At 53.4% G+C, this 21,463-nt stretch overlaps 1 protein-coding gene across 3 annotated transcripts in view; it reads right to left on the bottom strand.

The window, feature by feature from the left end:
• Positions 1 to 21,463, bottom strand: part of MAN1C1 (mannosidase alpha class 1C member 1) — a 148,372-nt gene that overhangs the window by 2,111 nt on the left and 124,798 nt on the right. For all 3 annotated transcript variants that reach the window (XM_043909287.1, XM_043909289.1, XM_043909288.1), the window contains 5 exons: positions 20,143 to 20,269; positions 16,863 to 16,956; positions 11,145 to 11,260; positions 3,284 to 3,503; positions 607 to 779 (listed from right to left, as the gene is read on the bottom strand). In XM_043909287.1, the coding sequence (XP_043765222.1) occupies positions 607 to 779; positions 3,284 to 3,503; positions 11,145 to 11,260; positions 16,863 to 16,956; positions 20,143 to 20,269 (730 nt within the window). The remainder of the gene's footprint in view (positions 1 to 606; positions 780 to 3,283; positions 3,504 to 11,144; positions 11,261 to 16,862; positions 16,957 to 20,142; positions 20,270 to 21,463) is intronic.

The following is a 21,463-nucleotide window of genomic DNA, read 5'->3' as shown; positions in this document are numbered from 1 at the left end:
AAAAGGAGGGGGGCTCTGGCCAGTGCAGCGTGTCCATGAGTTTAAGCAGGCCCTGCCCTCTGGCAGAACATGTGCTCTGGGTGGTCTGGGCCCCCCAGGGCAGTGGGCCAGGGCAGAACAATAGAGGGAGCTCAGCATCCATCCAGGAATCTTCTGGAGTCCCCACCCCTGCCTCTGACACCTACCCCAAAGAGGGGAAGGATTGGAGGAGCAGAACCCAGAGAAGGGGAAGCCCAGGGCTGGGCTGGCTTTGGGGAGAGGAGGCAGGTGAGCTGGCAGCCTGCTCCTGTTTGAGAGGAGAGATGGACAGCCACCTGTCCAGGCTTCAGGGTCAGAAGGCGGTGACCCTGTGTGTGCTAGGCCGCCTCTGGCTGAAATCCTGCGTTTGCCCCTCCAAATCTGCTGACACTACTCGGCACTCAGCCCTCTTCACAAGCTCTGGGCCTGCTCTGCCTGGCCGGCGACTCTTGGCCCTGCAACCCAACCTTGACCCTTGGCACTCTCAGCCTTAGCCAGATGCCAGCCTGGCTGGCCCTTCCTCTGGGTTTTGGACCCTGGCTGTGGTCAGCGGCCCCTGCCACCAGTCCACCACCCCCCACCACTCACCATCACCACTTCCCAGCCCCATTCCCTGTAGATGGGGTCATGGGTCTGCCGCCACAGATACATGTAGCTCTCCACCACCTCTGGCCGTAGGATGTAGTAGCTCTCGCTCGTCTGCGTGGCCACGGCCTCTCTGCCCGAGTTAAACCAGAAGGCCTCGGGCCCCAGTTTGGTATCTGTGGGGAAATGACCAACCAGAAGCCTGGGTCAGACCTCCCATCTCCTTTTTCTTCAGGACCCTGCTGCCCCAGGACAAATGGAATCCTCTGGAAGCCCTGGCCGGGACTGGTTGGTGATGGATTGGCACGGGCTGGCCTGATTTGCCCGATAAGCTGCCTGGCAGAGGTATAGCTCCCCTCTTGGCCTCAGTTGGCCAAAGCAAGACCCTTAGGCCTCGAAACATCGGCAGTTTTAGACCTTGAGAATCCAAAGCATCCCAGCAGTTCAGCGAGACAAAAGTTTGGGTGGTGTGCCCCCCACTGTGTATTTTAAGACCTTAGTCCTGCTAAGAATGTTAACCGGAGCTCAGCCAAGAAAGTGTTGCAGGTTTAAGCACATTTGGGGAACAGTGGGTTAAAACCAAGTAAAAGTCTCTTGTCTGCCGACCCTTCTTTAACTTACTAATGCAATGATGCTTCTCCATTGCCTGCCCCCACTTCCCACCACACCCCACCTTCTCCGGGAACTGCTTCTGACACTTTCCAGAACCGCCCTTCCAGAGCTGACGGTTTGGGAGACTGCTGAGGTAGAGATGAGGGAAGATTTGCCCAGAAGGCACACATATTCAGGCAGAGGGAGCTGAATAAAGAAGGCCTGCTGAGGTCTGGGTTTTGCTGTCCTTGTCTGTTTTTGGTCAATTTGCTGCTGTTCCCATTTTCTTATAACCACCACTGCAGCCACCGTGGATGAGTTCAAGGGCTGGGCTGGGTGCTTTACATTCATTTATTTCAGCCCTTAAAGAAAATGTTGCTTTGGTTAAAGCAGATGTCATCTGCCTCTCATGCATGTGGAAACTGAGGATCAGAGAGGCTATGTGATTTGTCCAAGGTAACACAGCAAGCTGTGGCTGAGCTGGGGTGTGACCCCGGATCCGTCTGATGCTCTTTCCCCAGGCTGTCCGCTCTCTCTCTTTCTCTCCTGGGTCCAGCTGTCTAGGTCCAAAAGTTAGGGGATGTGGGTCAGATCATCTTCCCTTTAATGCCTGCCCATCCTGTCCGGTCAGCGGAGGGCCCAGCTCTGGTCCTAACGTGGCCCTCCCCACCTCCCCTGAGGGCTCAGGACCCCTAGACACTCTGGGCTGCTTTTTCTCAGGGACAGATTGGAGCTTTGCAGGACATCCTACTCATTCATGAAGGGCTTCATGGAAGAGGAATTAGGCAGACCCTGGCCCCTCCAATCCTCTCAAGTGGCAGAGCCATGGCCATCAGAACCCAGCCGTTTCACCAGGCTGCTAATGGGGCGAGGGTGAGAGTGACCACGGCAGCCATCTGCGGCAGAGCCGGGCTGGCTGCAACAACATGCTCGATCAAGCGGACTGTCTTTTATGGTCTGGGCTGATTGTCCCCAACAAATAGCAAGCTTTTTATCATTCCTGAGATTTCCTGTTTGTTTACGGTGCTGACAGAGGCAGCTCTTTGAAGAGAACTGAAGACCAGTTTTAAGGACCCACTGCGAATCTGAAGGCCTCCTGAATACAGCCCCAGGAGCTCTGGATTCCACTGTTGCACTCATACACTCATCTTCGGTGGACCATTAACAAAAGTCTCCCACAATGCTGGCTGAAGGTGCAGGCTGAATACTTCCCATGGGGCCTAGGAGACCTGTGTTATGTTCCCATTGAACAGATGAGAAAACAGAGGCCACCAGCTGGGTTGAGTGGCAGAGTGGTACTCAAGCCAGGATTTTTTTTTTTTTTTTTACTGCAAATCTTGCATAGGTCCTCTCCTACAACCAAAGCTGGGATTACAACTCAAAGCAGTGGGCCCCTTTTGGGGTTCCGGGGTGGGCATCAGAAGACCTGGGTTCCAGCCCACTGAGCTACTCAGGCGCAGCGTGGCTTTGGCTTAGCCACTGTTTCCCCACCTGTACAATGAGGAGGTGGGTTCGTGGTCACTAACGGCAGCTTCTGGGTCTAAAGTTTGGCAGTTCTGCCTTGAGGGCTGGCGGGGATGGTGCAGAAGTGCTTGAGCTTCCCGGGGGGTGTTGGATCAGAAGGTGATTATGCGGGTGGTGCCAGGAGGTGGTGAGACCCTCTAAGTAGGAGGATTCCAGGGAGGAAAGACAGGGTACGTTGCAGGGTAGGGGCTCATGGAGAAGCAGTTTGTTAGGCTCAGGAAGCGAACGTTTCCAGCTCTGTGCCCCTCATGTGGGAACTTGGCCAGGTCACCTCTGAGCCTGTTTCCTCATCTGTGCTGTGAGGGTCAGCGATGATGGGTGTCGAGTGCTGAATGATACCCGGCACAGGCAAAGTGCTTAACATAACACCGTGTTCCCTGTAACTGAGGGCACAGTCTTGATGCATGGACAGCACACCCTTCATTCAAATTCTGCGTCACCCCTAAGGCGAGCCGACCCTAAGTCCATGCGTTCCCTTCACTCACTGCCGCTCTCCTGGTCTTTCCAGTTCTTCCTGCTGTCTAGCCTCAGCCTTTCCTGCTGCCCCTTCCCCTTGCAGGTTTACCTGAGCGCGCGTACGACTCGTGGCACGTCTTGGTGATCTGGGCTGCGAGCTCTCGGTAGTGGGCCCTCTTTTCTTCCTTGGCATCCTCAGCGCCGAGGGCGATCATGCCCCCGGAGAAACAGGCCAGGTGCCCCATCTTGTGGTCCAGGATCCCCCCTCGCCACTCGGCGATGTAGGTCAGCCCCCCGGGAGAGACATTCACCAAGTGGGTCTCTATCGCCTGGGAGCAAGGTGGGAATCGGGCAGGGAGAAAGGGCGAGGGAGGGCGCAGAGAAGGGAAGGGAGAGGACGGAAAGTGAACATTTTGGAGATGCAGCAAGCGCAAGTCGAGCCCTCCATCCCAGACAAAGGGGGCCTGCTGACCTTGGCTGGGGGTGGTCCCGGGCGGGGCTGGTGGGAGTTTCTGCCACTCACCCAGCTGAGGCCTGCTGCTTGCTGGGGCAGGGTTGGGGGCTTGGGCACAAGGCAGCTTCCCCAGGGTGAGTCTCCTATACAGATTTTTAAAAATCCTTTACGTTCAAACATTTTTAGAAAAAAATCTTTAAAAATTATTATCACTCTCCATTATATCCTCTGTTTCCTGCACTGCAGGCAGATTCTTTACCAGTTGAGCCACAAGGGAAGCCCATATCCTCTGTTAAGGAATCTTAACCTGAAGCCTGGATGGCCTGTGGATGGGCTCAAGGGGGTCCAGAATTCCCCTAATATTGTATGTGACACTTTAGAGCATTTTCAAGGGAAGAGGATCAGTTATATTTGATCAGATTCTCAAAAGGGTCCACAGACAATAAGAGCTGCCCCCTGCAAACCCTTAACAGAGGCTTCCTCACTTAATGCCCACAATAAGCCAGGCACAGTGGTCGAGTGGCTTGTCCCAGGTCTCCCACCACACCAGGATCAGGACAAGGACCCCTACATGCCCACGTCTGCTTCCTTCCATGACCTGACAGCTGCTCCTCTTGGTGACAAGGGGCTTTCAGAGTTCTTCCCTGTTCCCCCAAGAGGTGATGCTGTTGGGGAAAGACTCCCAGGATATTGGCGGGGGGTGTAGGTGTCAGGCCATCACACCCCTGATTTCCTGCCGTTAGTCCCTGGGACTCCAGGAGCCCTGGAGAGGGAGGTGATGATGGCAGCCACCCACACAGCGCAGGGCTGCACTCAATGGGTCCTGCTCCAGGGTAGAGCCTTTGGGGGCCTGGCCAGGCCTCTGCCTCCACTGGTCCTCTCCCCTCTATTCTCTGGGGTGGGATGGGGGGGCGGATCTCTGTACTCAGTAAATAGCACACATGTCTGCATCTTGGGCCTGTTTAATGCTCTCCCATGGTTTCCAAGTGCCCTAAGACAAAAGTCCAGCAGGGCCTCCAAGACTTTGTGATTTATACCCTGAGGTTTAACCTAACGCCAGGGACATGGCTCCCAGGTGTAGGCTCCGGTTCAAACTGCATCTCCACCAGCCCCAAGCTGTGTGACACTGGGCAGGTTCTCTGTTCTCTCTGTGCCTCAGTTTCTTCATGTATAAAATGGGGGTGAGAGCACGAGCCACTTCACAGGGTTAGGAGGGTTCGATGTGACGTGTCTGCAGAGCTTAGCATGTTTCTTTGGGCAGAGAGGCCTTAATAAAGAGGCCTCTGGCAACGGGCTACCTCCAGCTCTGCCGCTCCCTTGGCAAGAATGCCCCTGTTGAAACCACGGCGGCCCCATCATTCTACCACCGTATTATCTCTCTATGCGGTGCTGGCCCCACGTGCCTGCTCCTATTTGTATACGATTCTATGGGACATCTGCCTCCATCCCAGGACTCTTGAGTGCCAGGTGATGGCAGAAGCCACCATCGTCAACCACCAGCCAGTGTCTGGCACAGGGGAGGTGCTCAGACAACATTTGTTCCTTGATCTGTTTTTCTTTGCCAGAAAAAGCAGAGAGGCTGGCAATTACGACTCCTCTCCAGTCTGCCCTCCGGCTTCCCCCACTCCCTCCCTCTCCTTCTCCTGCCCTGGCCACGCCTTGCGCCCCCTCCCAGCCCCCAAGACGTTTGTGAGCACTCTCAGTGCCAGCACTGTGCTCCTTGCAGGGGATACAGCCCAGAAGACGGGCCTGGGCCCCAGGGAGCTCACCCGTGGGCACAGAGGCTTCCCGACAAAAGCAAATACGCCTGAGAATCATGACTTGTGATCAACATTTGAATAAAACAAGTTAAGGGGATGAGACAGAAAAAAGCTTGGGGAGGGGGGTGGTCCTACGCTGCAGAGTGAGGTCAGAGATGGTTTCAGTGCTGGTGACTTCCACCAAGACCTTTTCTTCCTGCCTCGGGCTTTGTTGCAACTGCTGTTTCTCCCCTAAGCTCCAGCCCCAGCTGGCTACCTCCAGCTCTGCCGCTTCCTTGGCAAGAATGCCCCTGTTGAAACCACGGCGGCCCCATCATTCTACCACCGTATTCTCTCTCTATGCGGTGCTGGCCCCACGTGCCTGCTCCTATTTGTATACGATTCTATGGGACATCTGCCTGCATCCCAGGACTCTGAGCGCCAGGTGATGGCAGAAGCCACCATTGTCAACCACCAGCCAGTGGCTGGCGCAGGGGAGGTGCTCAGACATCATTTGTTCCTTGATCTGTTTTTCCTTTGCCCTCTGCTGTCAGGCCCAGGCTGGTGGGCTGGCAGCAGGACCCTCGCTGAGCAGCAGATGGGGAAGCTCTGATGATGTGACTGACACGCCAGGGCACTGCTCTCCTTGGGAGGAGTACTGGGGCGACCTGCAGGGCTACAGGGCCCCGACTCCTGGGCAGAGCTTGTGCGGGGAGGGGCGGCAGGGCTAGTCCTGAGTGCAGAACCCTGCTTCAGTTACCCACTGTCAACAATTGGGAGAGAACCCAGACATCCAGGGAGATCCTAGGAAGCTTCGCACTGCAGCTGGAAATCAGCACCTTTAAGACTGTCTCCCATCGTTTAACTTCTGTTTGGGGTTAATGGGGCTTCCCTGGTGGCTCAGAGGGTAAAGAATCTGCCTGCAATGTGGGAGACCTGGGATTGATCCCTGGGTTGTAAAGATCCCCTGGAGAAGGGAATAGCTACCCACTCCAGTATTCTGGCCTGGAGAGTTTCATGGACAGAGGAGCCAGGCAGGCTACAGTCCATGGGGTCACAAAGAGTTGGACATGATGGAGCGATTAACACTTTCACGTTCACCACACGAAGTAACTGTGGTAAAGAGTGAAAAGGTTGGCCAGTCTCTCTCTCTGAGGGTACAACTGAGACAAGCAAATGTAACGGTGAAAAGGCAAACCCCAGCGCTTTCTAAAACCCTAGGCAAAACAAGAGACAGCACAGTCTGGCAACTGACTGGTAGGAAGGCTAAAAATCATAGCAAGAGACAGAGCAAAGAGCTGAGTTTGAACCCCAGCTCTGCAGTCTGAGAGCTGCATGACTTTGAGCAAGTTGCTTTCCTTTTCTGAAGACTCTCTTTCATCATCTGTAAAATGGGAACAATACTTCCTGGATGGTTACAAAGCCGCTCAAAGACTCTGGCTAAGCACTTGCAGTTCCTTCCTTTGCCTCCTGGAGGGTACCCTGTCTGCACCCTCCTGCGGGGGTGGTCAGACCAGCCAGGATCCTCTGTGATTTGGCAGCTGGTTAAGTGGAGGATCTGGAGTCAGTGAGACCTGTGTTTGAGCCCTGGCTGTGATACTTGCTGCTGGGGGCCTTGGGCCTTTCTTTTTTAAAAATTAATTTATTTTTTAATCGAAGGATAACTGCTTTACAGAATTTTGTTGTTCTCTGCCAAATATCAACATGAATCAGCCATAGGTATACATATGTCCCATCCCTCTTGAACCTCCCATCTCCCTCCCCATCCCACCCCTCTAGGTTTTTGCAGAGCCCCTGTTTGAGTTCCCGGAGTCACACGGCAAATTCCTATTGGCTATCTATTTTACATATGGTAATGTAAAGTAATGCTCAAATTTTGAGCTAGCAAAGTAAAATTTTGCTAAGTAAAGTAAAATTTAATTTAGTAAAAAAGTAAAATTTAGAAAAAAACTGAGGTAGTAAAGAAGTGCTCAAAATTCTCCAAGCCAGGCTTCAACAGTACATGAACCAAGAACTTCCAGATGTTCAAGCTGGATTTAGAAAAGGCAGAGGAACCAAAGATCAAATTGCCAATATCTGCTGGATCATTGAAAAAGCAAGAGAGTTGCAGAAAAACATCTATTTCTGCTTTATTAACTATGCCAAAGCCTTTGACTGTGTGGATCACAACAAACTGTGGAAAATTCTGAAAGAGATGGGAATACCAGACCACCTGACCTGCCTCTTGAGAAATCCGTATGCAGGTCAGGAAGCAACAGTTAGAACTGGACATGCAACAACATACTGGTTCCAAATAAGGAAAGGAGTATGTCAAGGCTGTATATTGTCACTCTGCTTATTTAACTTATATGCAGAGTACATCATGAGAAACGCTTGGCTAGATGAAGCACAAGCTGGAATCAAGCTTGCCGGGAGAAATATCAATAACCTCAGATATGCAGATGATACCACTTATGGCAGAAAGAGAAGAAGAACTAAAGACCCTCTTGATGAAAGCAAAAGAGGAGAGCGAAAAAGTTGGCTTAACCCTCAACATTCAGAAAACTAAGATCATGGCATTTGGTCCCATCACTTCATGGCAAATAGATGGGGAAACACTGGAAACTGATTTTTTTTGGGCTCCAAAATCACTGCAGATGGTGACTGCCACCATGAAATTAAAAGACACTTACTCTTTGGAAGGAAAGTTATGACCAACCTAGACAGCATATTAAAAAGCAGAGACATTATTTTGGCAACAAAGGTCTATCTAGTCAAAGCTATGGTTTTTCCAGTAGTCATGTCTGGATGTGAGAGTTGGACTATAAAGAAGTCTGAGCGCCGAAGAATTGATGCTTTTGAACTGTGGTGTTGGAGAAGACTCTTGAGAGTCCCTTGGACTGCAAGGAGATCCAACCAGTCCATCCTAAAGGAGATCAGTCCTGGGTGTTCATTGGAAGGACTGATGCTGAAGCTGAAACTCCAATACTTTGGCCACCTGATGTGAAGAGCTGACTCACTTGAAAAGCCCCTGATGTTGGAAAAGATTGAAGGCAGGAGAAGGGGACAATAGAGGATGAGATGGTTGGATGGTATCACCGACTCAATGGACATGAGTTTGAGTAAGCTCCAGGAGTTGGTGATAGACAGGGAAGCCCGGCGTGCTGCAGTCCATGGGGTCACAAAGAGTCGGACACGACCAAACTGAATATAAGTTTCCATGTTACTCTTCCCATACATTTTACCCTCTCCTTCCTCCTCCAGACCTTGGGCCTTTCTAAGCCTCAGTTTCATTACCTGTAAGAAGGGGACTAAATAAGGCCAGGCATCCAGCACAGCTGCCTGGAGGAGACCACAAGGACAGAAACTCCCTGTTCTTCCTGTTGTGCCTCCTCTTGATCCCCAGGGGTGTGCCTGCCCGCCTGTCTGAACCCCTCCCCCCAAGCCCACCCTAGCAGGACATTGGTCTGACCTGCACATTGGAGGCCCTGAGGCAGCTTTCACGGTGGTTGCCTGGGCCCCAACTCAGAGGTTTAAAGTAACCTTGTTGGGGTGCAGCCTGGGCACTGGGATTTTACACCTCCCCAGGTGATTTTTAACATGCCAACAAGGTTGACAACCACAAGAACATTTCTTCAAAGACCCAAACTCGCCAGAGGCCCAGCCTTTACCCGGGGTCAGAGACACTGCAGGCTCTTCATTGGGGAGATCAAATGCTGGAGCAAAGCTGAGTTCTCTCCTGTTCAATCAAGTGTTTCTATAAAGCTCCCCGTTTGCTTAAATAATTCATGGCCATTTCTTCCCTTGAAGCCTCAACTACAGTGTGCCCCGAGGGCTGGGAACCAGGCTGCTCGTTAACTTTTCTGTTTATTCTGCAAGGAAGGCAGGAAGGGCCTCTCCAGGCAGCACTGCTGGACCTGACCGCTAATCCTTGACAGATGCTGCAGGCTGCAGCTGCAGCTCGGCCCAGAAACTCGGAGGGACGGGGCTGAGCCAGACTGAGCTGGGACTGGAGTCCTGGGACCTGTTTCATGACTGAGGTCTTGGCGCCGGGGAGCTGGGCAGGGGAAATTCATCACTGAGCCCACAGTTTTAAGGGGTCCACGGCTCTGGAGGGCTGTTCCAGTGTGTTTCCTTAAAGGACTACCATTCCTGGCCAGATTCAAGTGATCAGAGCATAGTTAGATGTCATTCATCCATCCAATCGCTGCCCACACACATTCATCCACCTATATCCACCCATCCATCCACCCACTCACACACCTTTCCTCCCTGCCTTCCTCCCCACTTCCCTTTCTTCCATCCCTCCACCCACCTATCCATCCATTCAGTCATCCATCTGTCCTTCCTTCCTTTCTTCCCGCCCTCCCTCTATCCATGTATTTGCTCACAAGATAGTGACTGTATGCCCCCTGGGTACCAGCGCTGTTTTGGGAGTGAAACACACAGTGAATGAGTAGACAAGGCCCTTGGACTAGACAGCTCAGGAAGAGAGACCATAAACGAGAGAACAAGTAACACACGTGATCATTTTAGATGCTGTTAAAGGTAGAGACGATTGATAATGAGCCTAAGGTATGTGAGAGAGAGAGAAGCCGGGGAAGGCTAATTCTGTGGCTTTTGAATTGACCAGCAGGCAGGACCCAGCCACGTGAATCATAGTCCAGGTAGGAGGGAAGCAGGTACCAAAGCTCTGAGGTGGGAATGAGCCGGTGTGCCTGAGGAAGGCTGGGGACCAGAGCTCCGAGGTCAAGGGGGACAGAGAGAAGTCAGGGTGATTGGTAGGCCCAAGTCAGGGACTGTGGGCAAAGGCGAGAAGCCTGGTTTATTCCAAGTGCTGAGCAGCTGTGCGGGGAGGGACATGCACTTACAACCCCTGGGGCTGCCATGGAAGGACTGACTTAGAGTGGGGAGGGGTGAGCAAGGAATCCAGGTAGCTTCGACCAAGGTGGGAGCAGGAAAGATCCAACCTGCTCAATGTACTTTATGAGGAAACTGAGGCCTGGAGCCTGCCTTTTCTTTCATTGGGCTCAAAGGTATCTTATCAGTGAGCTGCTGGGTTCCAACCCCCTTCAGAATAGCCTAGGCTAACTGGCTGCCCATCAGTCCCACAGTCTCTGGCCCTTTGGCCCATCAGAGAGCCTAGCATCCTTGTTCACTCCATGCCACGTGAACCGACCGGCTGAGAGACAGTGGGGAGAGCCTGGGGGATTGGCTTTGGAGACCTGCTTTTAGCTGGAGTTCTGCCCGTTCTGCGCTGTGTGGCTTTGAGCCAGTGCCTTCCCCTCTCTGGGCCCGGTGTCCATCCGTATCAAGAGAAGGAACAGAATGGGGTGCTCCACTGGGGGAGGCTCCTCCCAGCTTGGATGTGCTAATTACATCCCCTCTGGTTCAGCCGGAAGATGGCTGAGGGTCTTGCTTTGGCCGCCTCCCTTGGGGGCCCCTGTGTTCTGGGTTCTGACACAGCAGGGGCACAGACCCTGCTGTGGTTTCCCATCAGGCTGCCTGCTGCTTCCCCTGAGGCCTCGGACAAATGACTTCATCGCCTTCAGCCTGGGTTTTGCATTTGTAAAACGAGGGGGCTGACATGGCCCTGATTTCAAGGTGTTTGAGAAGAGTCACAGACAGGGTGTGCAGAGCGACAGGCTGGGGAGGGGACAGTCTTGGGGTTCCTGCTCACCGTGGGGTGCAGGGGTGGACAGAAGTGGGTGGGGGGCAGGCTCCCAGCTCTCAGGGACCCTCGGGGAACTGGCGGCGAGTGACCAAACCACCCATGCAGAGTCAGGAGCCTGTCTTACCTCCAAGGCTTCGTAGTACATATCTTTAGCTTCCATATCTGTTTTGGCCGACATCAGCCAGGACTTGATCAAATATTCATAAAAACTGTCCCCGAGTCCTCCAACCGAGACGTGGTCTGTGAGGGGAGAGAGGACAGAAATATTATCTCCACCAGCCGCCGGCAGGACTCACCGGGTGAGCTCGGCGGGGAGTGCGCATTTAATCCCTGGCCTCGGAGACCCCAGCAGAATGGTTCAGGGGTGCCAGGAGAAAGGCATGGCCTGTGACTGGGGGCCACCAGGGCAGCTTGAGCTCAATGGTCCCACACAAAAGTGCAGGGGCTCCTCTGGCTGCTATGAATCATGTCGTTTAGCAGGCAGAGGATGGCAGGGCCGCTGGTTATTAACTGTAAATGAGTTGCATTTCTTTAAAAAGATAATCTGGTGGCAAGGAGTTCAGAGATTTTTTATTACCCGGTGCCAAACATGGTAATTAATGCTGGGCAGGTTCATAAAAGGCCACGGGAAGGAGGAATGAGAGGCTTAATTTAGTCGGTCAGAGCGCAGAGCTATTCTGAAAAACCCAGGTTTAAATTTAGCCAATTGGAATGAACAGAGTTCAAAGGAGCAGGGGGAGGGAAAATGGGGTTGGAGGACCTCTCCATCCGCCCTGGGGGAGCAGGACCTCCAGGCGTGGCTGGACGAGCAGGTGTCCCCATGCAGGGCAGCTCCGAGAGAGTGACAGCTGACAGAGGAGCACTTAATTACAGAAGCAAAAGCGCACTCCACTCCCATTAACAGGCAACATCAAGGCATTTAGTAGATACAACAAGGAGCGAACTGCGGTTCCTGGTTAAGCAGGGAGACAGAGAGAGGAAGGAAAGGGGCTGGATGAAGGCTGCTGCTGCTGCTAAGTCGCTTCAGTCGTGTCCGACTCTGTGCGACCCCATAGACGGCAGCCCACCAGGCTCCCCCGTCCCTGGGATTCTCCAGGCAAGAACACTGGAGTGGGTTGCCATTTCCTTCTCCAATGCATGAAAGTGAAAAGTGAAAGTGAAGTCGCTCAGTCGTGTCCGACTCTTAGTGACCTCATGGACTGCAGCCCACCAGGCTCCTCTGTCCACGAGATTTTCCAGGCAGTTGGAGTGGGTTGCCATTGCCTTCTCCTGGATGAAGACAGGGCGTGGGAAATGGAAAGAGGATTTTCAGCTCCTCTGGAGAAAGAGGGGGCCGAAAGAGAGAAGGGAGGGGCAGGGGTGGGGGCAAGCACGGCTCAGGCCCTCTCCCTGGTTCGCCCCACCTGGAGAAGCTTTCCTCCGTGTCCCCACAGGGGGCCATGAGGAAGGGGGGAAATGCGGCCGCTGTGGCCTCTGGCCCGGGCCCCCCTGCGGCAGGCGCTGGGTGACAGCAGCCCCCCACCGTTGCTGGGAGCTGTATCGTCAGGATGTCTGTGGGCCTGCCTCCCCCGCTAGGCTGTGGGCCGTGTGGGGAGGGACCATGGGAGATTCCATGGCACACAGCGGACGCCCCGGTGGGCCCCGAGTGAGGGAAAGGCGAGCAGATTTGGGCTGTGCTGGGAAGGACCTTGAAGGCCACGCCAAAGAGGCTGGACTTCATCATGTGGCTGCAGGGCGTGGGTGAGCGAGGAGGCCAGGGCTTCACCTGGCAGGTGTGTGTGGGAGAGGGGAGCCGGGTCAGCAGGGGTCCCACAGCTGTTTGAGACGGGACCCCCCTTGGGATGTGCGTAGAGTTTCACAGGGCCTTGGCTGCAGAGCACAGTTCTCATCTGGAGGTCCTGCCGCTTTCTAGCCTCTGTGTGTGAGTGTGTGTGTGATGTGTGTTTGTGTGTGAGTATGTGTGTGATGTGTGTGGTGTGATGTGTGTGATGTGTGATGTGTGTGATGTGTGATGTGTGTGATGTGTGTGATGTGTCTGTGTGGGCGACATGTGTGTATGATGTATGTGATGTGTGATGTGTGTGTGTGTGTGTGTGTGATGTGTCTGTGTGGGCGATACGTGTGTATGATGTATGTGATGTATGTGTGTGATATGTGTGTGATGTGTGAAGTGTGTGATGTGTGTGTAATATGTGTGATGTGTGTGATGTATGTGGTGTGTGATGTGTGTGTGTGATTGTGTGTGTGATGTGTGTGTGGGCGATGTGTGTGGGTAATGTGTGTGATGTGATGTGTGATGTGTGATGTATGTGTGATATGTGTGATGTATGTATGTGATGTATGTGTGATATGTGTGATGTATGTGTGTGATGTATGTGTGATATGTGTGATGTATGTGATGTGTAGTGTGTGCGATGTGTGCTGTGTGTGTAATGTGTGTGGGCGATGTGTGTGTGTGACGTATGTGATGTATGATGTGTGCGGTGTGCAGTGTGTGTGTGTTGTGTGTGATGTGTGTGATGTGTGATGTGTGTGTGATATGTGCGTGTGATGTGTGTGATGTGTGTGTGTGATGTATGTGATGTGTGATGTGTGTGTTGTGTGTGTGTGATGTGTGTGATGTGTGATATGTGTGTGTGATGTGTGTGATGTGTGTGTAATGTGTGTGGGTGATGTGTGTGATGTATGTGATGTGTGATGTGTGTGTGATGTGTGTGATGTGTGATGTGCGTGATGTGTGATGTGTGTGATGTGTGATGTGTGTGATGTGTGATGTGTGTGATGTGTGATGTGTGTGTGTGATGTGTGTGATGTGTGTGTGTGATGTATGTGTGTGTGATGTGTGATGTGTGTGTGATGTGTGTGATGTGTGATGTGTGTGATGTGTGTGTGATGTGTGTGATGTGTGATGTGTGTGTAATGTGTGTGGGCGATATGTGTGTGTGTGTGATGTATGTGATGTGTGATGTGTGTGATGTGTGATGTGTGTGTGATGTGTGTGATGTGTGATGTGTGTGATGTGTGTGTAATGTGTGTGGGCGATATGTGTGTGTGTGTGGTGTCTTCCCACACCAAGGGGCACAGGGGAAAAGTGCAGGAGTGGGAATTAGAAAAACGGATCCGCCATTAGCTCGGGACAAGTCAGACCCCCCCGGGGCCTGTGTCTCCTGATTTGTAAAATGCCGATGGGAGCATGAGTTTGTGCGCCTGAGTGGAACTGGATTCTTCTGCTTCCTGACCGTGTCAACAACACTCCCATCACACTTGGCAGCAGGAGGCGGTCACCCTACACGCCTGGGAATCGCCGGCAGGAAAGTAGCGCAAAGCTGGGGAGACGGCCAGGCTGCAGCTGGCGGGCCGCTCATGCTCCTACGCCCACGGGGGAGAATCCGGGCTCGCCACATCCCTCCCACCAAGGACGGTGTGGGATTTAGGCAGTGGACAAGGAGGCCAAGCCACTCCAGGGGCCAAGCCGGAGGGCTGGCCACTCTTCAAGCTCTCGGCGGCTCTGCTGGGGCCAGTCTCATCTTGGTGCTTGGCACCAGCAGCAGCCTGGTGGACTTATCCTGGCTGCGACGTCCTAGGGGCGGGAGGGTCTTGGCCTCTCGCTACCCTGAGGCCCAGCTTCAGGCAGGAGTGGGGACTGAGCAAGGGCATGGGTCTGGGCTGGGATGCAGCCCCAGTTAGTCCTTCGCCTCCTGAAGCTGCAATGTCTGCTGCTGCAAGTGAGCTACACAGAGGATTCAAGGAGAGATAAGAATGCGAACTTGGCTTGTGCAAGATGGGAATGGTATCATCTGTTGGAAAATCACACAGTCAGCCAGAAAACAAAACCAAACCAAACCCAGTGAAAACCACAGAAAACCTGAGATGACCCCTGGCACCAAAGCCAGGAGAGGAGGAAGGCAGGTGCCCAGAGGAGCAGGGCTTTCTTTATAACCTTCCCTCTGCAATTCAGTGGGCCTCGGCTTCATATTTTATTAACAGGAAACAATTTTCCATATGTGACTGAGTCTGCCCAGCCCTGCGACCCTGGGTGCAGCCTGCAAAGAAAATTATGCTTCTCAGCAGGGCCGGGGAAGGCAGGGAGGCTCCTCTGTAATTTGCCAAGGTGGCTCTTCAGGCTGGGGAGCCACGCCCCTTGCCCCCTGGTGACAGGTTTTGCCGCACTGTCCTGGAGCAGCTAGGGCTGGCAGCTGCACAGTTTATCTCTTCATCCAGTCAGGCCTTGCAATTAAAGGCAGTAACAGTTATTGAACTGTCTCATCCCGTGGCCATAATCTGTAATTCAAACCTTCATTTTCCCCTGGCACTTCTGAATTTGGTAGTGTGTTTTCATTACAAATACTTTGCGTTTCTCCAAGTGGAATGAGGTCATCACCAAGGAAAATTCCCGGGTCGAATTTTCTGGGTCTCCTGGACCTGCGGATCCTAGAGGCTCTGGCTTGGAAGGACGGGTCTTTGCAGTTTCCTCACAGTATCCCTGCCAGCTAGCCAGCTGGCCCTCCAGGCCCTGCTTGCATACTTTTGGTGATGGGTACTTATTACCTGTTGGGACAACCCACGCCATCTTTTTTTTTTTAATTTTTTGAGTCTTTTTTTGAATTTGTGGTGATATCACTTCTGTTTTATGTTTTGGTTTTTTGGCCTTGAGGCACGTGAGAGCTTAGCTCCCCACCAGGGATCCAACCCGCACCCCCTGCATTGGAAGGCAACTTCTTAACTGGACCGCCAAGGAAATCACAGCCCGTGTCATCCCTGGAGAATGAACCGAAATCTGTTTACTGCAGCTTTTGACCATTGCTCCCACGCCCCTCCACAGGACACAAAGATCATATCTCCAGCTCTTCTCCCATTTTGCAAGAGAGGAAACCAGGGCTCAAAGAGAAGAAGCGACGTTCCCGCTGCCCTCCGCGCCCCCAGGATGGGCAGGAGTCAGACTCAGGTTCACCTTGTCCCTGAGCCCTTGCCGATGACATTACAACTGGGGTTGGAAACAGCGAAAGGGGTAAGGCAAAAAAAAAACAAACAGGCAAGGGGAAAGGGGAAGGGTCCTTGTCTGGTAAGAGGCGGTGGAGGTGGGGCCTCTGGGCGAGTCTCGGAAAGCCCTGAGAGGCAGGGCGCACAGAACCGATTTGCGCTGTGACCACACGACTAGGGCCTTGGTCAAAAAGGCAAGGCAGAGCCGGGCTTCCCGACAGTGGGGCAATACTGGAGGCTGGCAGACTTTAACACTCCCCTGGCTGGGAGTTTCACAAACCCCATTCTGTTTCAGTGGGTGGAGCTGGGGGCTGTGAATGAGGCTCCAGAGGTGACCCATGACTGTCTGGTTGGAAAAAACAGCCTCTGAACATAAACAGCTGGAAATCCTAGCATCAGTTCTTATAGGTGTAAGATATGAGTGAGGAACTCCTGCTTTTTATGTTACTGTATAGGTAGGGTCTGCTTAAATGTTTTTGTAAGAAATTAAAGTTGGAGGAAGGAAACCAGACGAAGCAGGGTGGGAGGGGATTGCCTGGCTTTTCTTGGAGCCACGTTTGGAGTAAACTTCTAAGTGGAGCACTCTTGCAAGTTTGGGGGAGGATGAAGGAGGTTTCAGTGGGCATCAGAAGAGACTGAAGCTGGGGATGGCTGGCACGCGGGCGATGCACAGGGCGGGCCTCACCTCTGTCACAATGGCGATGGCAACAGTAATGAGCACTCCCCAAGGCGCCTGGCAGGAGGGTGGTACCCAGGAGCCCCGAGCAAATGCATCGCCCCTCCCTGGGCCCAGGTGCCTCGCACAGCCTGGCGGGCAGGGAAGCTGGGCAGAAATCCAGTGGACCGGGGCACGTGTACTCACGTTGCATCCAGTTCCCGCTCACCGGGCTGAGGAAGTTGGGGTAGAGGCCGAAGGGCTTGTCAATTTCCCGAAGGACCTTTCGGATGTTCCTGACCTGCCAAGAGATGGACACCAGGCACATCTTTACTTTCTCCAAGAAGCCAGTCAGCTCCCAGCCCACTGAGGACCAGGGTCGCTGATTCCAGTCCAGAGAGGAAAACAGTCCGACAAGGAAGGGAGGGAGAGCTGGGTGACCAGCAGTTGGCTCCAACCTGGGGGTCAAGAGAGGGGCGCGGCAGGACGTGGCCACAGTGGGGCCTGACCCCCAACCTCTGCGCTGACCCATCTGCCAGGGGCCCTGCCAGTCTCCCCTTTCACCTCACCCCTTCCTCACTGTGTGTGGGTTTCGGGGACGAGTCTTTTTACGAGGGGCTTCGTATAAGTGATAGTCGCTCATTTGTAAGTGCTAGACAAAACTGTCTTTTTAACAGTCAGAAATGGTTAAATATTGGCAGTTTCACATAGCTCAGTCTGGTAATATGTTGCTTTATCTGACACAGTAGGAACCATTCCAGAAGGGAGGCTCCTTAGCATCCTTGTGCCCTAATAGGCATCTCGGGGTTTTAATAACGACTGCAACAGCTGTTAACATTTCTCAGTTGCTCTGAGCCAGACCCATCAGATACACGATCGCCAACCCTCCTAACAATCCATACGGGATTATCATCTCAGTTTAACAGACAAGAAACCAGGATATCAGAGAGGTGCAGTCACTTGCCCGTGGTCACAGGGCTTGTAAGTGGCAGAATCAGGGTGTGAGTATGGTCTGTCGGTCCACACGGAGTAGCCCCGGGTCCAACAGGGATCAGGGCAGGGACCGGGCAGCAGCGTGCAACAGAGGCTGCCCCTGCTGGAGCAGGAGGCTGGATCTGCAACCTTCAGGGCTGTGAAGGGCATGACATGGGATTCAGCAAGGCTTTATCCATCAGGGGCTGCTGTCTGGCAGAACATGAAATCTTCCGGTGCACACTCTGCAGGACAGAAAGGCCCTTGGGGACTGAGCTGGAGCATGCTCGCAGACTTATCTACAAGCCAAGGAGCAGCGTTTTAGCTGTCAGACCTTTCTTTCCGGGCACAGCAGCTCACTCGCACTTTGCTTTGCCACATCAGATCTCACATCCACTTATGCTAACGGAGTCCATTATGGGGGACAGGACTGTGCTTGCACCTGAGTTATTCTTGATTGTCCTGGTGGTGAGCAGTGAAGCGGGCTAAATGAGCTCCCCTGGAGGGTCCGGGTGCTTCCAGAATTGGGGCCAATTTGTTGACTGCCAATAATCGCCTGTGTGAGAGGCATGACTGGGGGAATCAAAGGAGCTGGAGAATGTAAATGTAGCGACAGAGAGTGGAGGGACTCTTGTGAAAAAGCTGGAAGCCTGCTGTACTGATCTGGTCTTGTAAGAGCATGGGTTTCAGGGCCAGAAAGTCCTGGGTTTGAGTCTCGGCTTAATCACTAACCAGATGGATGACTCAGGACAGGTGATTGAACCTCTCTGAGTCTCAGTGTCCTCCTCTGTTGGATGGGGATAAAAGAAGTCACACCTCACCGGCTTGGTGGGAAAATCAGAGCCACTGTACAGTGCCCAGCACATCGTAGGTGCTCAGGCAGTGGTATCTCCAGTCTAGCAGGAACTAGAGCAACTCCTCAGCTCACTCCTCTCTGAGCCAGCCGGGGTATTCCTAGAGGAGTCTGGCTCAAGAGCAGTGGAAATAGGGAGACTGGGGGAAAAGACAGCCTGGAGTCGGGCAAAAGGACCAGAGACCAGAATATAAGATTCATCAGAAGTGGGATTGAATTTACTCCATGAGCTCTGGAGGTGGGGTGTCCCGGGAAGGCAGAGACCTCTCAATATAAGGAGGAGCTTCTGAAGGGAGGTCGGACAACATGAGGGGCTGTTTAAGGGTGGTAGTGAGCCCCAGGGCAGAGGAAGTGATTCAGGGGTTGAAAAACTCTTCTTGAGATTCTTTAGAAAGCTTGGGTGGATTCCCACATTGCATAAGCGGTGGTCCTCAACCTGGCATCAAAAAGCACATGGGTGCTGTTTTTTTTTTAAAAAGACTTTTTTTTTTTCCCGATGTGGACCATTAAAAAAATCTTTATTGAATTTGTTAAAATATTGCTTCTGTTTTATGTTTTGGTTTTTTGGGCATATGGGATCTTAGGTCCCCGACCAGGGATCAAACCCACACCTCACCACCCTGCACCAGAAGACAAAATATTAACCACTGGGCCTCCAAGGAAGTCCCGTATGGGTGCTTGTTTAAAATGCAGATTCCTGGGCTTGGAATGACACTCAGAAATCTGCTTCTTCGCCAGCCAGCATGCTAGGTGATGCTTTGAGGCAGGTTGGCTGACGTAAGCCTGGGAGCCACTGGTAGTGTGTGACTCTGTGACCCGCTGGCTCCCTTGGCATTCTAAGAGACTAACACAGGACCAGGGAAGAGAAGGCTTTGGCAGTGGGGGGTGGGGGGTGGGGGCAGTGGTCTGCTTCCCGGAGGGCAGGGCTTTATGTCCCTACGGGGCCAGGACTTGGGAAGGGACAAGCGCCATCGGCGGGTGGTGTGTGTCCACTTTCCTTCTTTGGGTTTAGAGTTAGATCTACGGGGACCCTTCCAGATGGGACTGACCCGGGCTGTGACCCTGAGAAACCGTTCCTTCCGGAGGGCTTCACGGGGCAGGGGCAGCTGTCAGGAGGGACAAAGGCCTGGACGCTGGCTCTCTGCACCTCTGTGGTCTTAGCCAGCCCGCTAACTAAGAAGGAACAGACGTGAGCCTCTGCCGCGAAGGGAAATCGCTTTGCCAGCCTGCTGACAACATGAGCTAGACGGGCGTCTGGAAGCGCTAAGGCAGGCAGATCTCACCGAAGAAGTTAAATGTCTCTGGAAAGGGGACTTCGGTGCCGGGTGGCCAGTTCCTGCCAACGCAAGCTGGTGCCTAGATTTCCCTGGTTGTACTTACTCCGGATTTCACACGTGTGTGGTTGCCACCGAGCTCACACGTACACCAGGGAAAACCTTCTCGCTGGCAGCCATGTCTCTTCCCTGCTTACTCCTTGTCCTCACCTTCCCGGCCGCCTGGCATCGGGTACAGTTAGGCAACCATTTGCTCCTCTGGCCCTGGCTTCGGGCTTTCAGCTCCCCCGCCCCCCACCCTCAGCTGGCCCGTGCTCCATCTCCCCGTCAGAGGCTGAGTGCTCACCCTCTGCTCTCTGCAAGGGAAAGAAGGAGCAGAGAGACTTGCCTTTTCTGCGAAGACCTGGTTGCCAGAGAGCTGGGTGAGGTGTAAGAACTCCAAGTGCAGGGATCCAAACTCCGCCAGGATGCTGCTGCTCCCTGCCATGGCCCAGCCCCAGCTCCTGTTGGAGCCGCTGAAAAGACAGAAGCAGTCGGGGTCACCCCCTGCCGGCGGGGCTGGCTCCTCTGCTCCGTGGGGGAGCACCTACTATGTGCTGAGCACTGGACAAGGAGCTTCACCATACCATCCCGGTGAATCCTCCCTGGGGGTCGATGCTGTTCGTACCCCAGTTTATCTGATGAGGATGTTCAGGTTGGTGAGAAACTTGCCTACAGGTCATTTAAACCCAGGGCTGTCTGACAGGCAATAGTCTTCATTTCTACGGTCAAGCAGCTCCTGTAAGACGTGTGGGCTCTTGAAGGACATGAGCAGAGCTGCCTTGGTGGCCAAGACCTGGCATAGACGTGATGCTAAATTTACAGGCGATAGGGATAATGCTGTCAGGGACCACAAAGAGCCCCCAGAACATTCTATTTCCACCCACTTGTTCAAGGGCAACTGATGGCTCACAATCATTGTTGCTGCGTGTGGAGGGTAAATAGTGCATGGCTGGGGTCCAAAGTGGGGGATGACGAGAGGGACCCCGCTTGGCCCTTTTTCCTTCCCTCCACAGTCACTGCTGCCCATGGACTCACAGCAGCCCCCATCTGGAACTTTGTGGAACCCATACCTGAAGGGTGGATGGCTCTTCTAAGACCACCCACCAGGGACTACTAGACCCTGGGAAGTCTGAGGTTAGGGATGAAAGCAGCAGGGGCTCTCTGAGCAAAGGTCTCCCTGCCACAGAGATGCATGTGTCTCATAAACACCTTAGATGGATCACCAGCATGCCTTGGCGACTCCGCCGGAGAAGGCTGTCAGCTAACTGCGTCCTCCCTTTCCTTGAAAGTACTGGGTGCTTTCAAGGAGGAAGAGTGGAGGCAGGGCCTCGGGTAATCCTCCCATCTGCCCCTTTCACAGGAGAGGAAACCAAGGCACAGCACGGTGACGTCACTGCCCGAGATCACACAGTTAAGTGGAGCAGCTGGGACCCTGGCTCCCCAGTAGCTGGCCTCTGTCCACCCTCTGTCTCTCAAGGACAGGACCTAGGAGGGCAAGCGTGGGTCTGGGAGGTCACAGTTTGCCAGCTGAGGGGCCTTGCTTTATCCAGGTGGGCTGGGGCTCCCCCGAGGTTGCCTTTCTCCTCTCTGATGTGGTTTCAGGGAACTCTTGCAGAAACAGATGGAATCGAGTTCAAGGATCTTTTGGGGCAATGACCTCAATAAAC

The sequence above is a fragment of the Cervus elaphus genome, chromosome 8 (genome assembly GCF_910594005.1).
Source record: "Cervus elaphus chromosome 8, mCerEla1.1, whole genome shotgun sequence".
NCBI lineage: Eukaryota > Metazoa > Chordata > Mammalia > Artiodactyla > Cervidae > Cervus > Cervus elaphus.
This window is presented reverse-complemented; position numbering and strand designations above follow the sequence as displayed.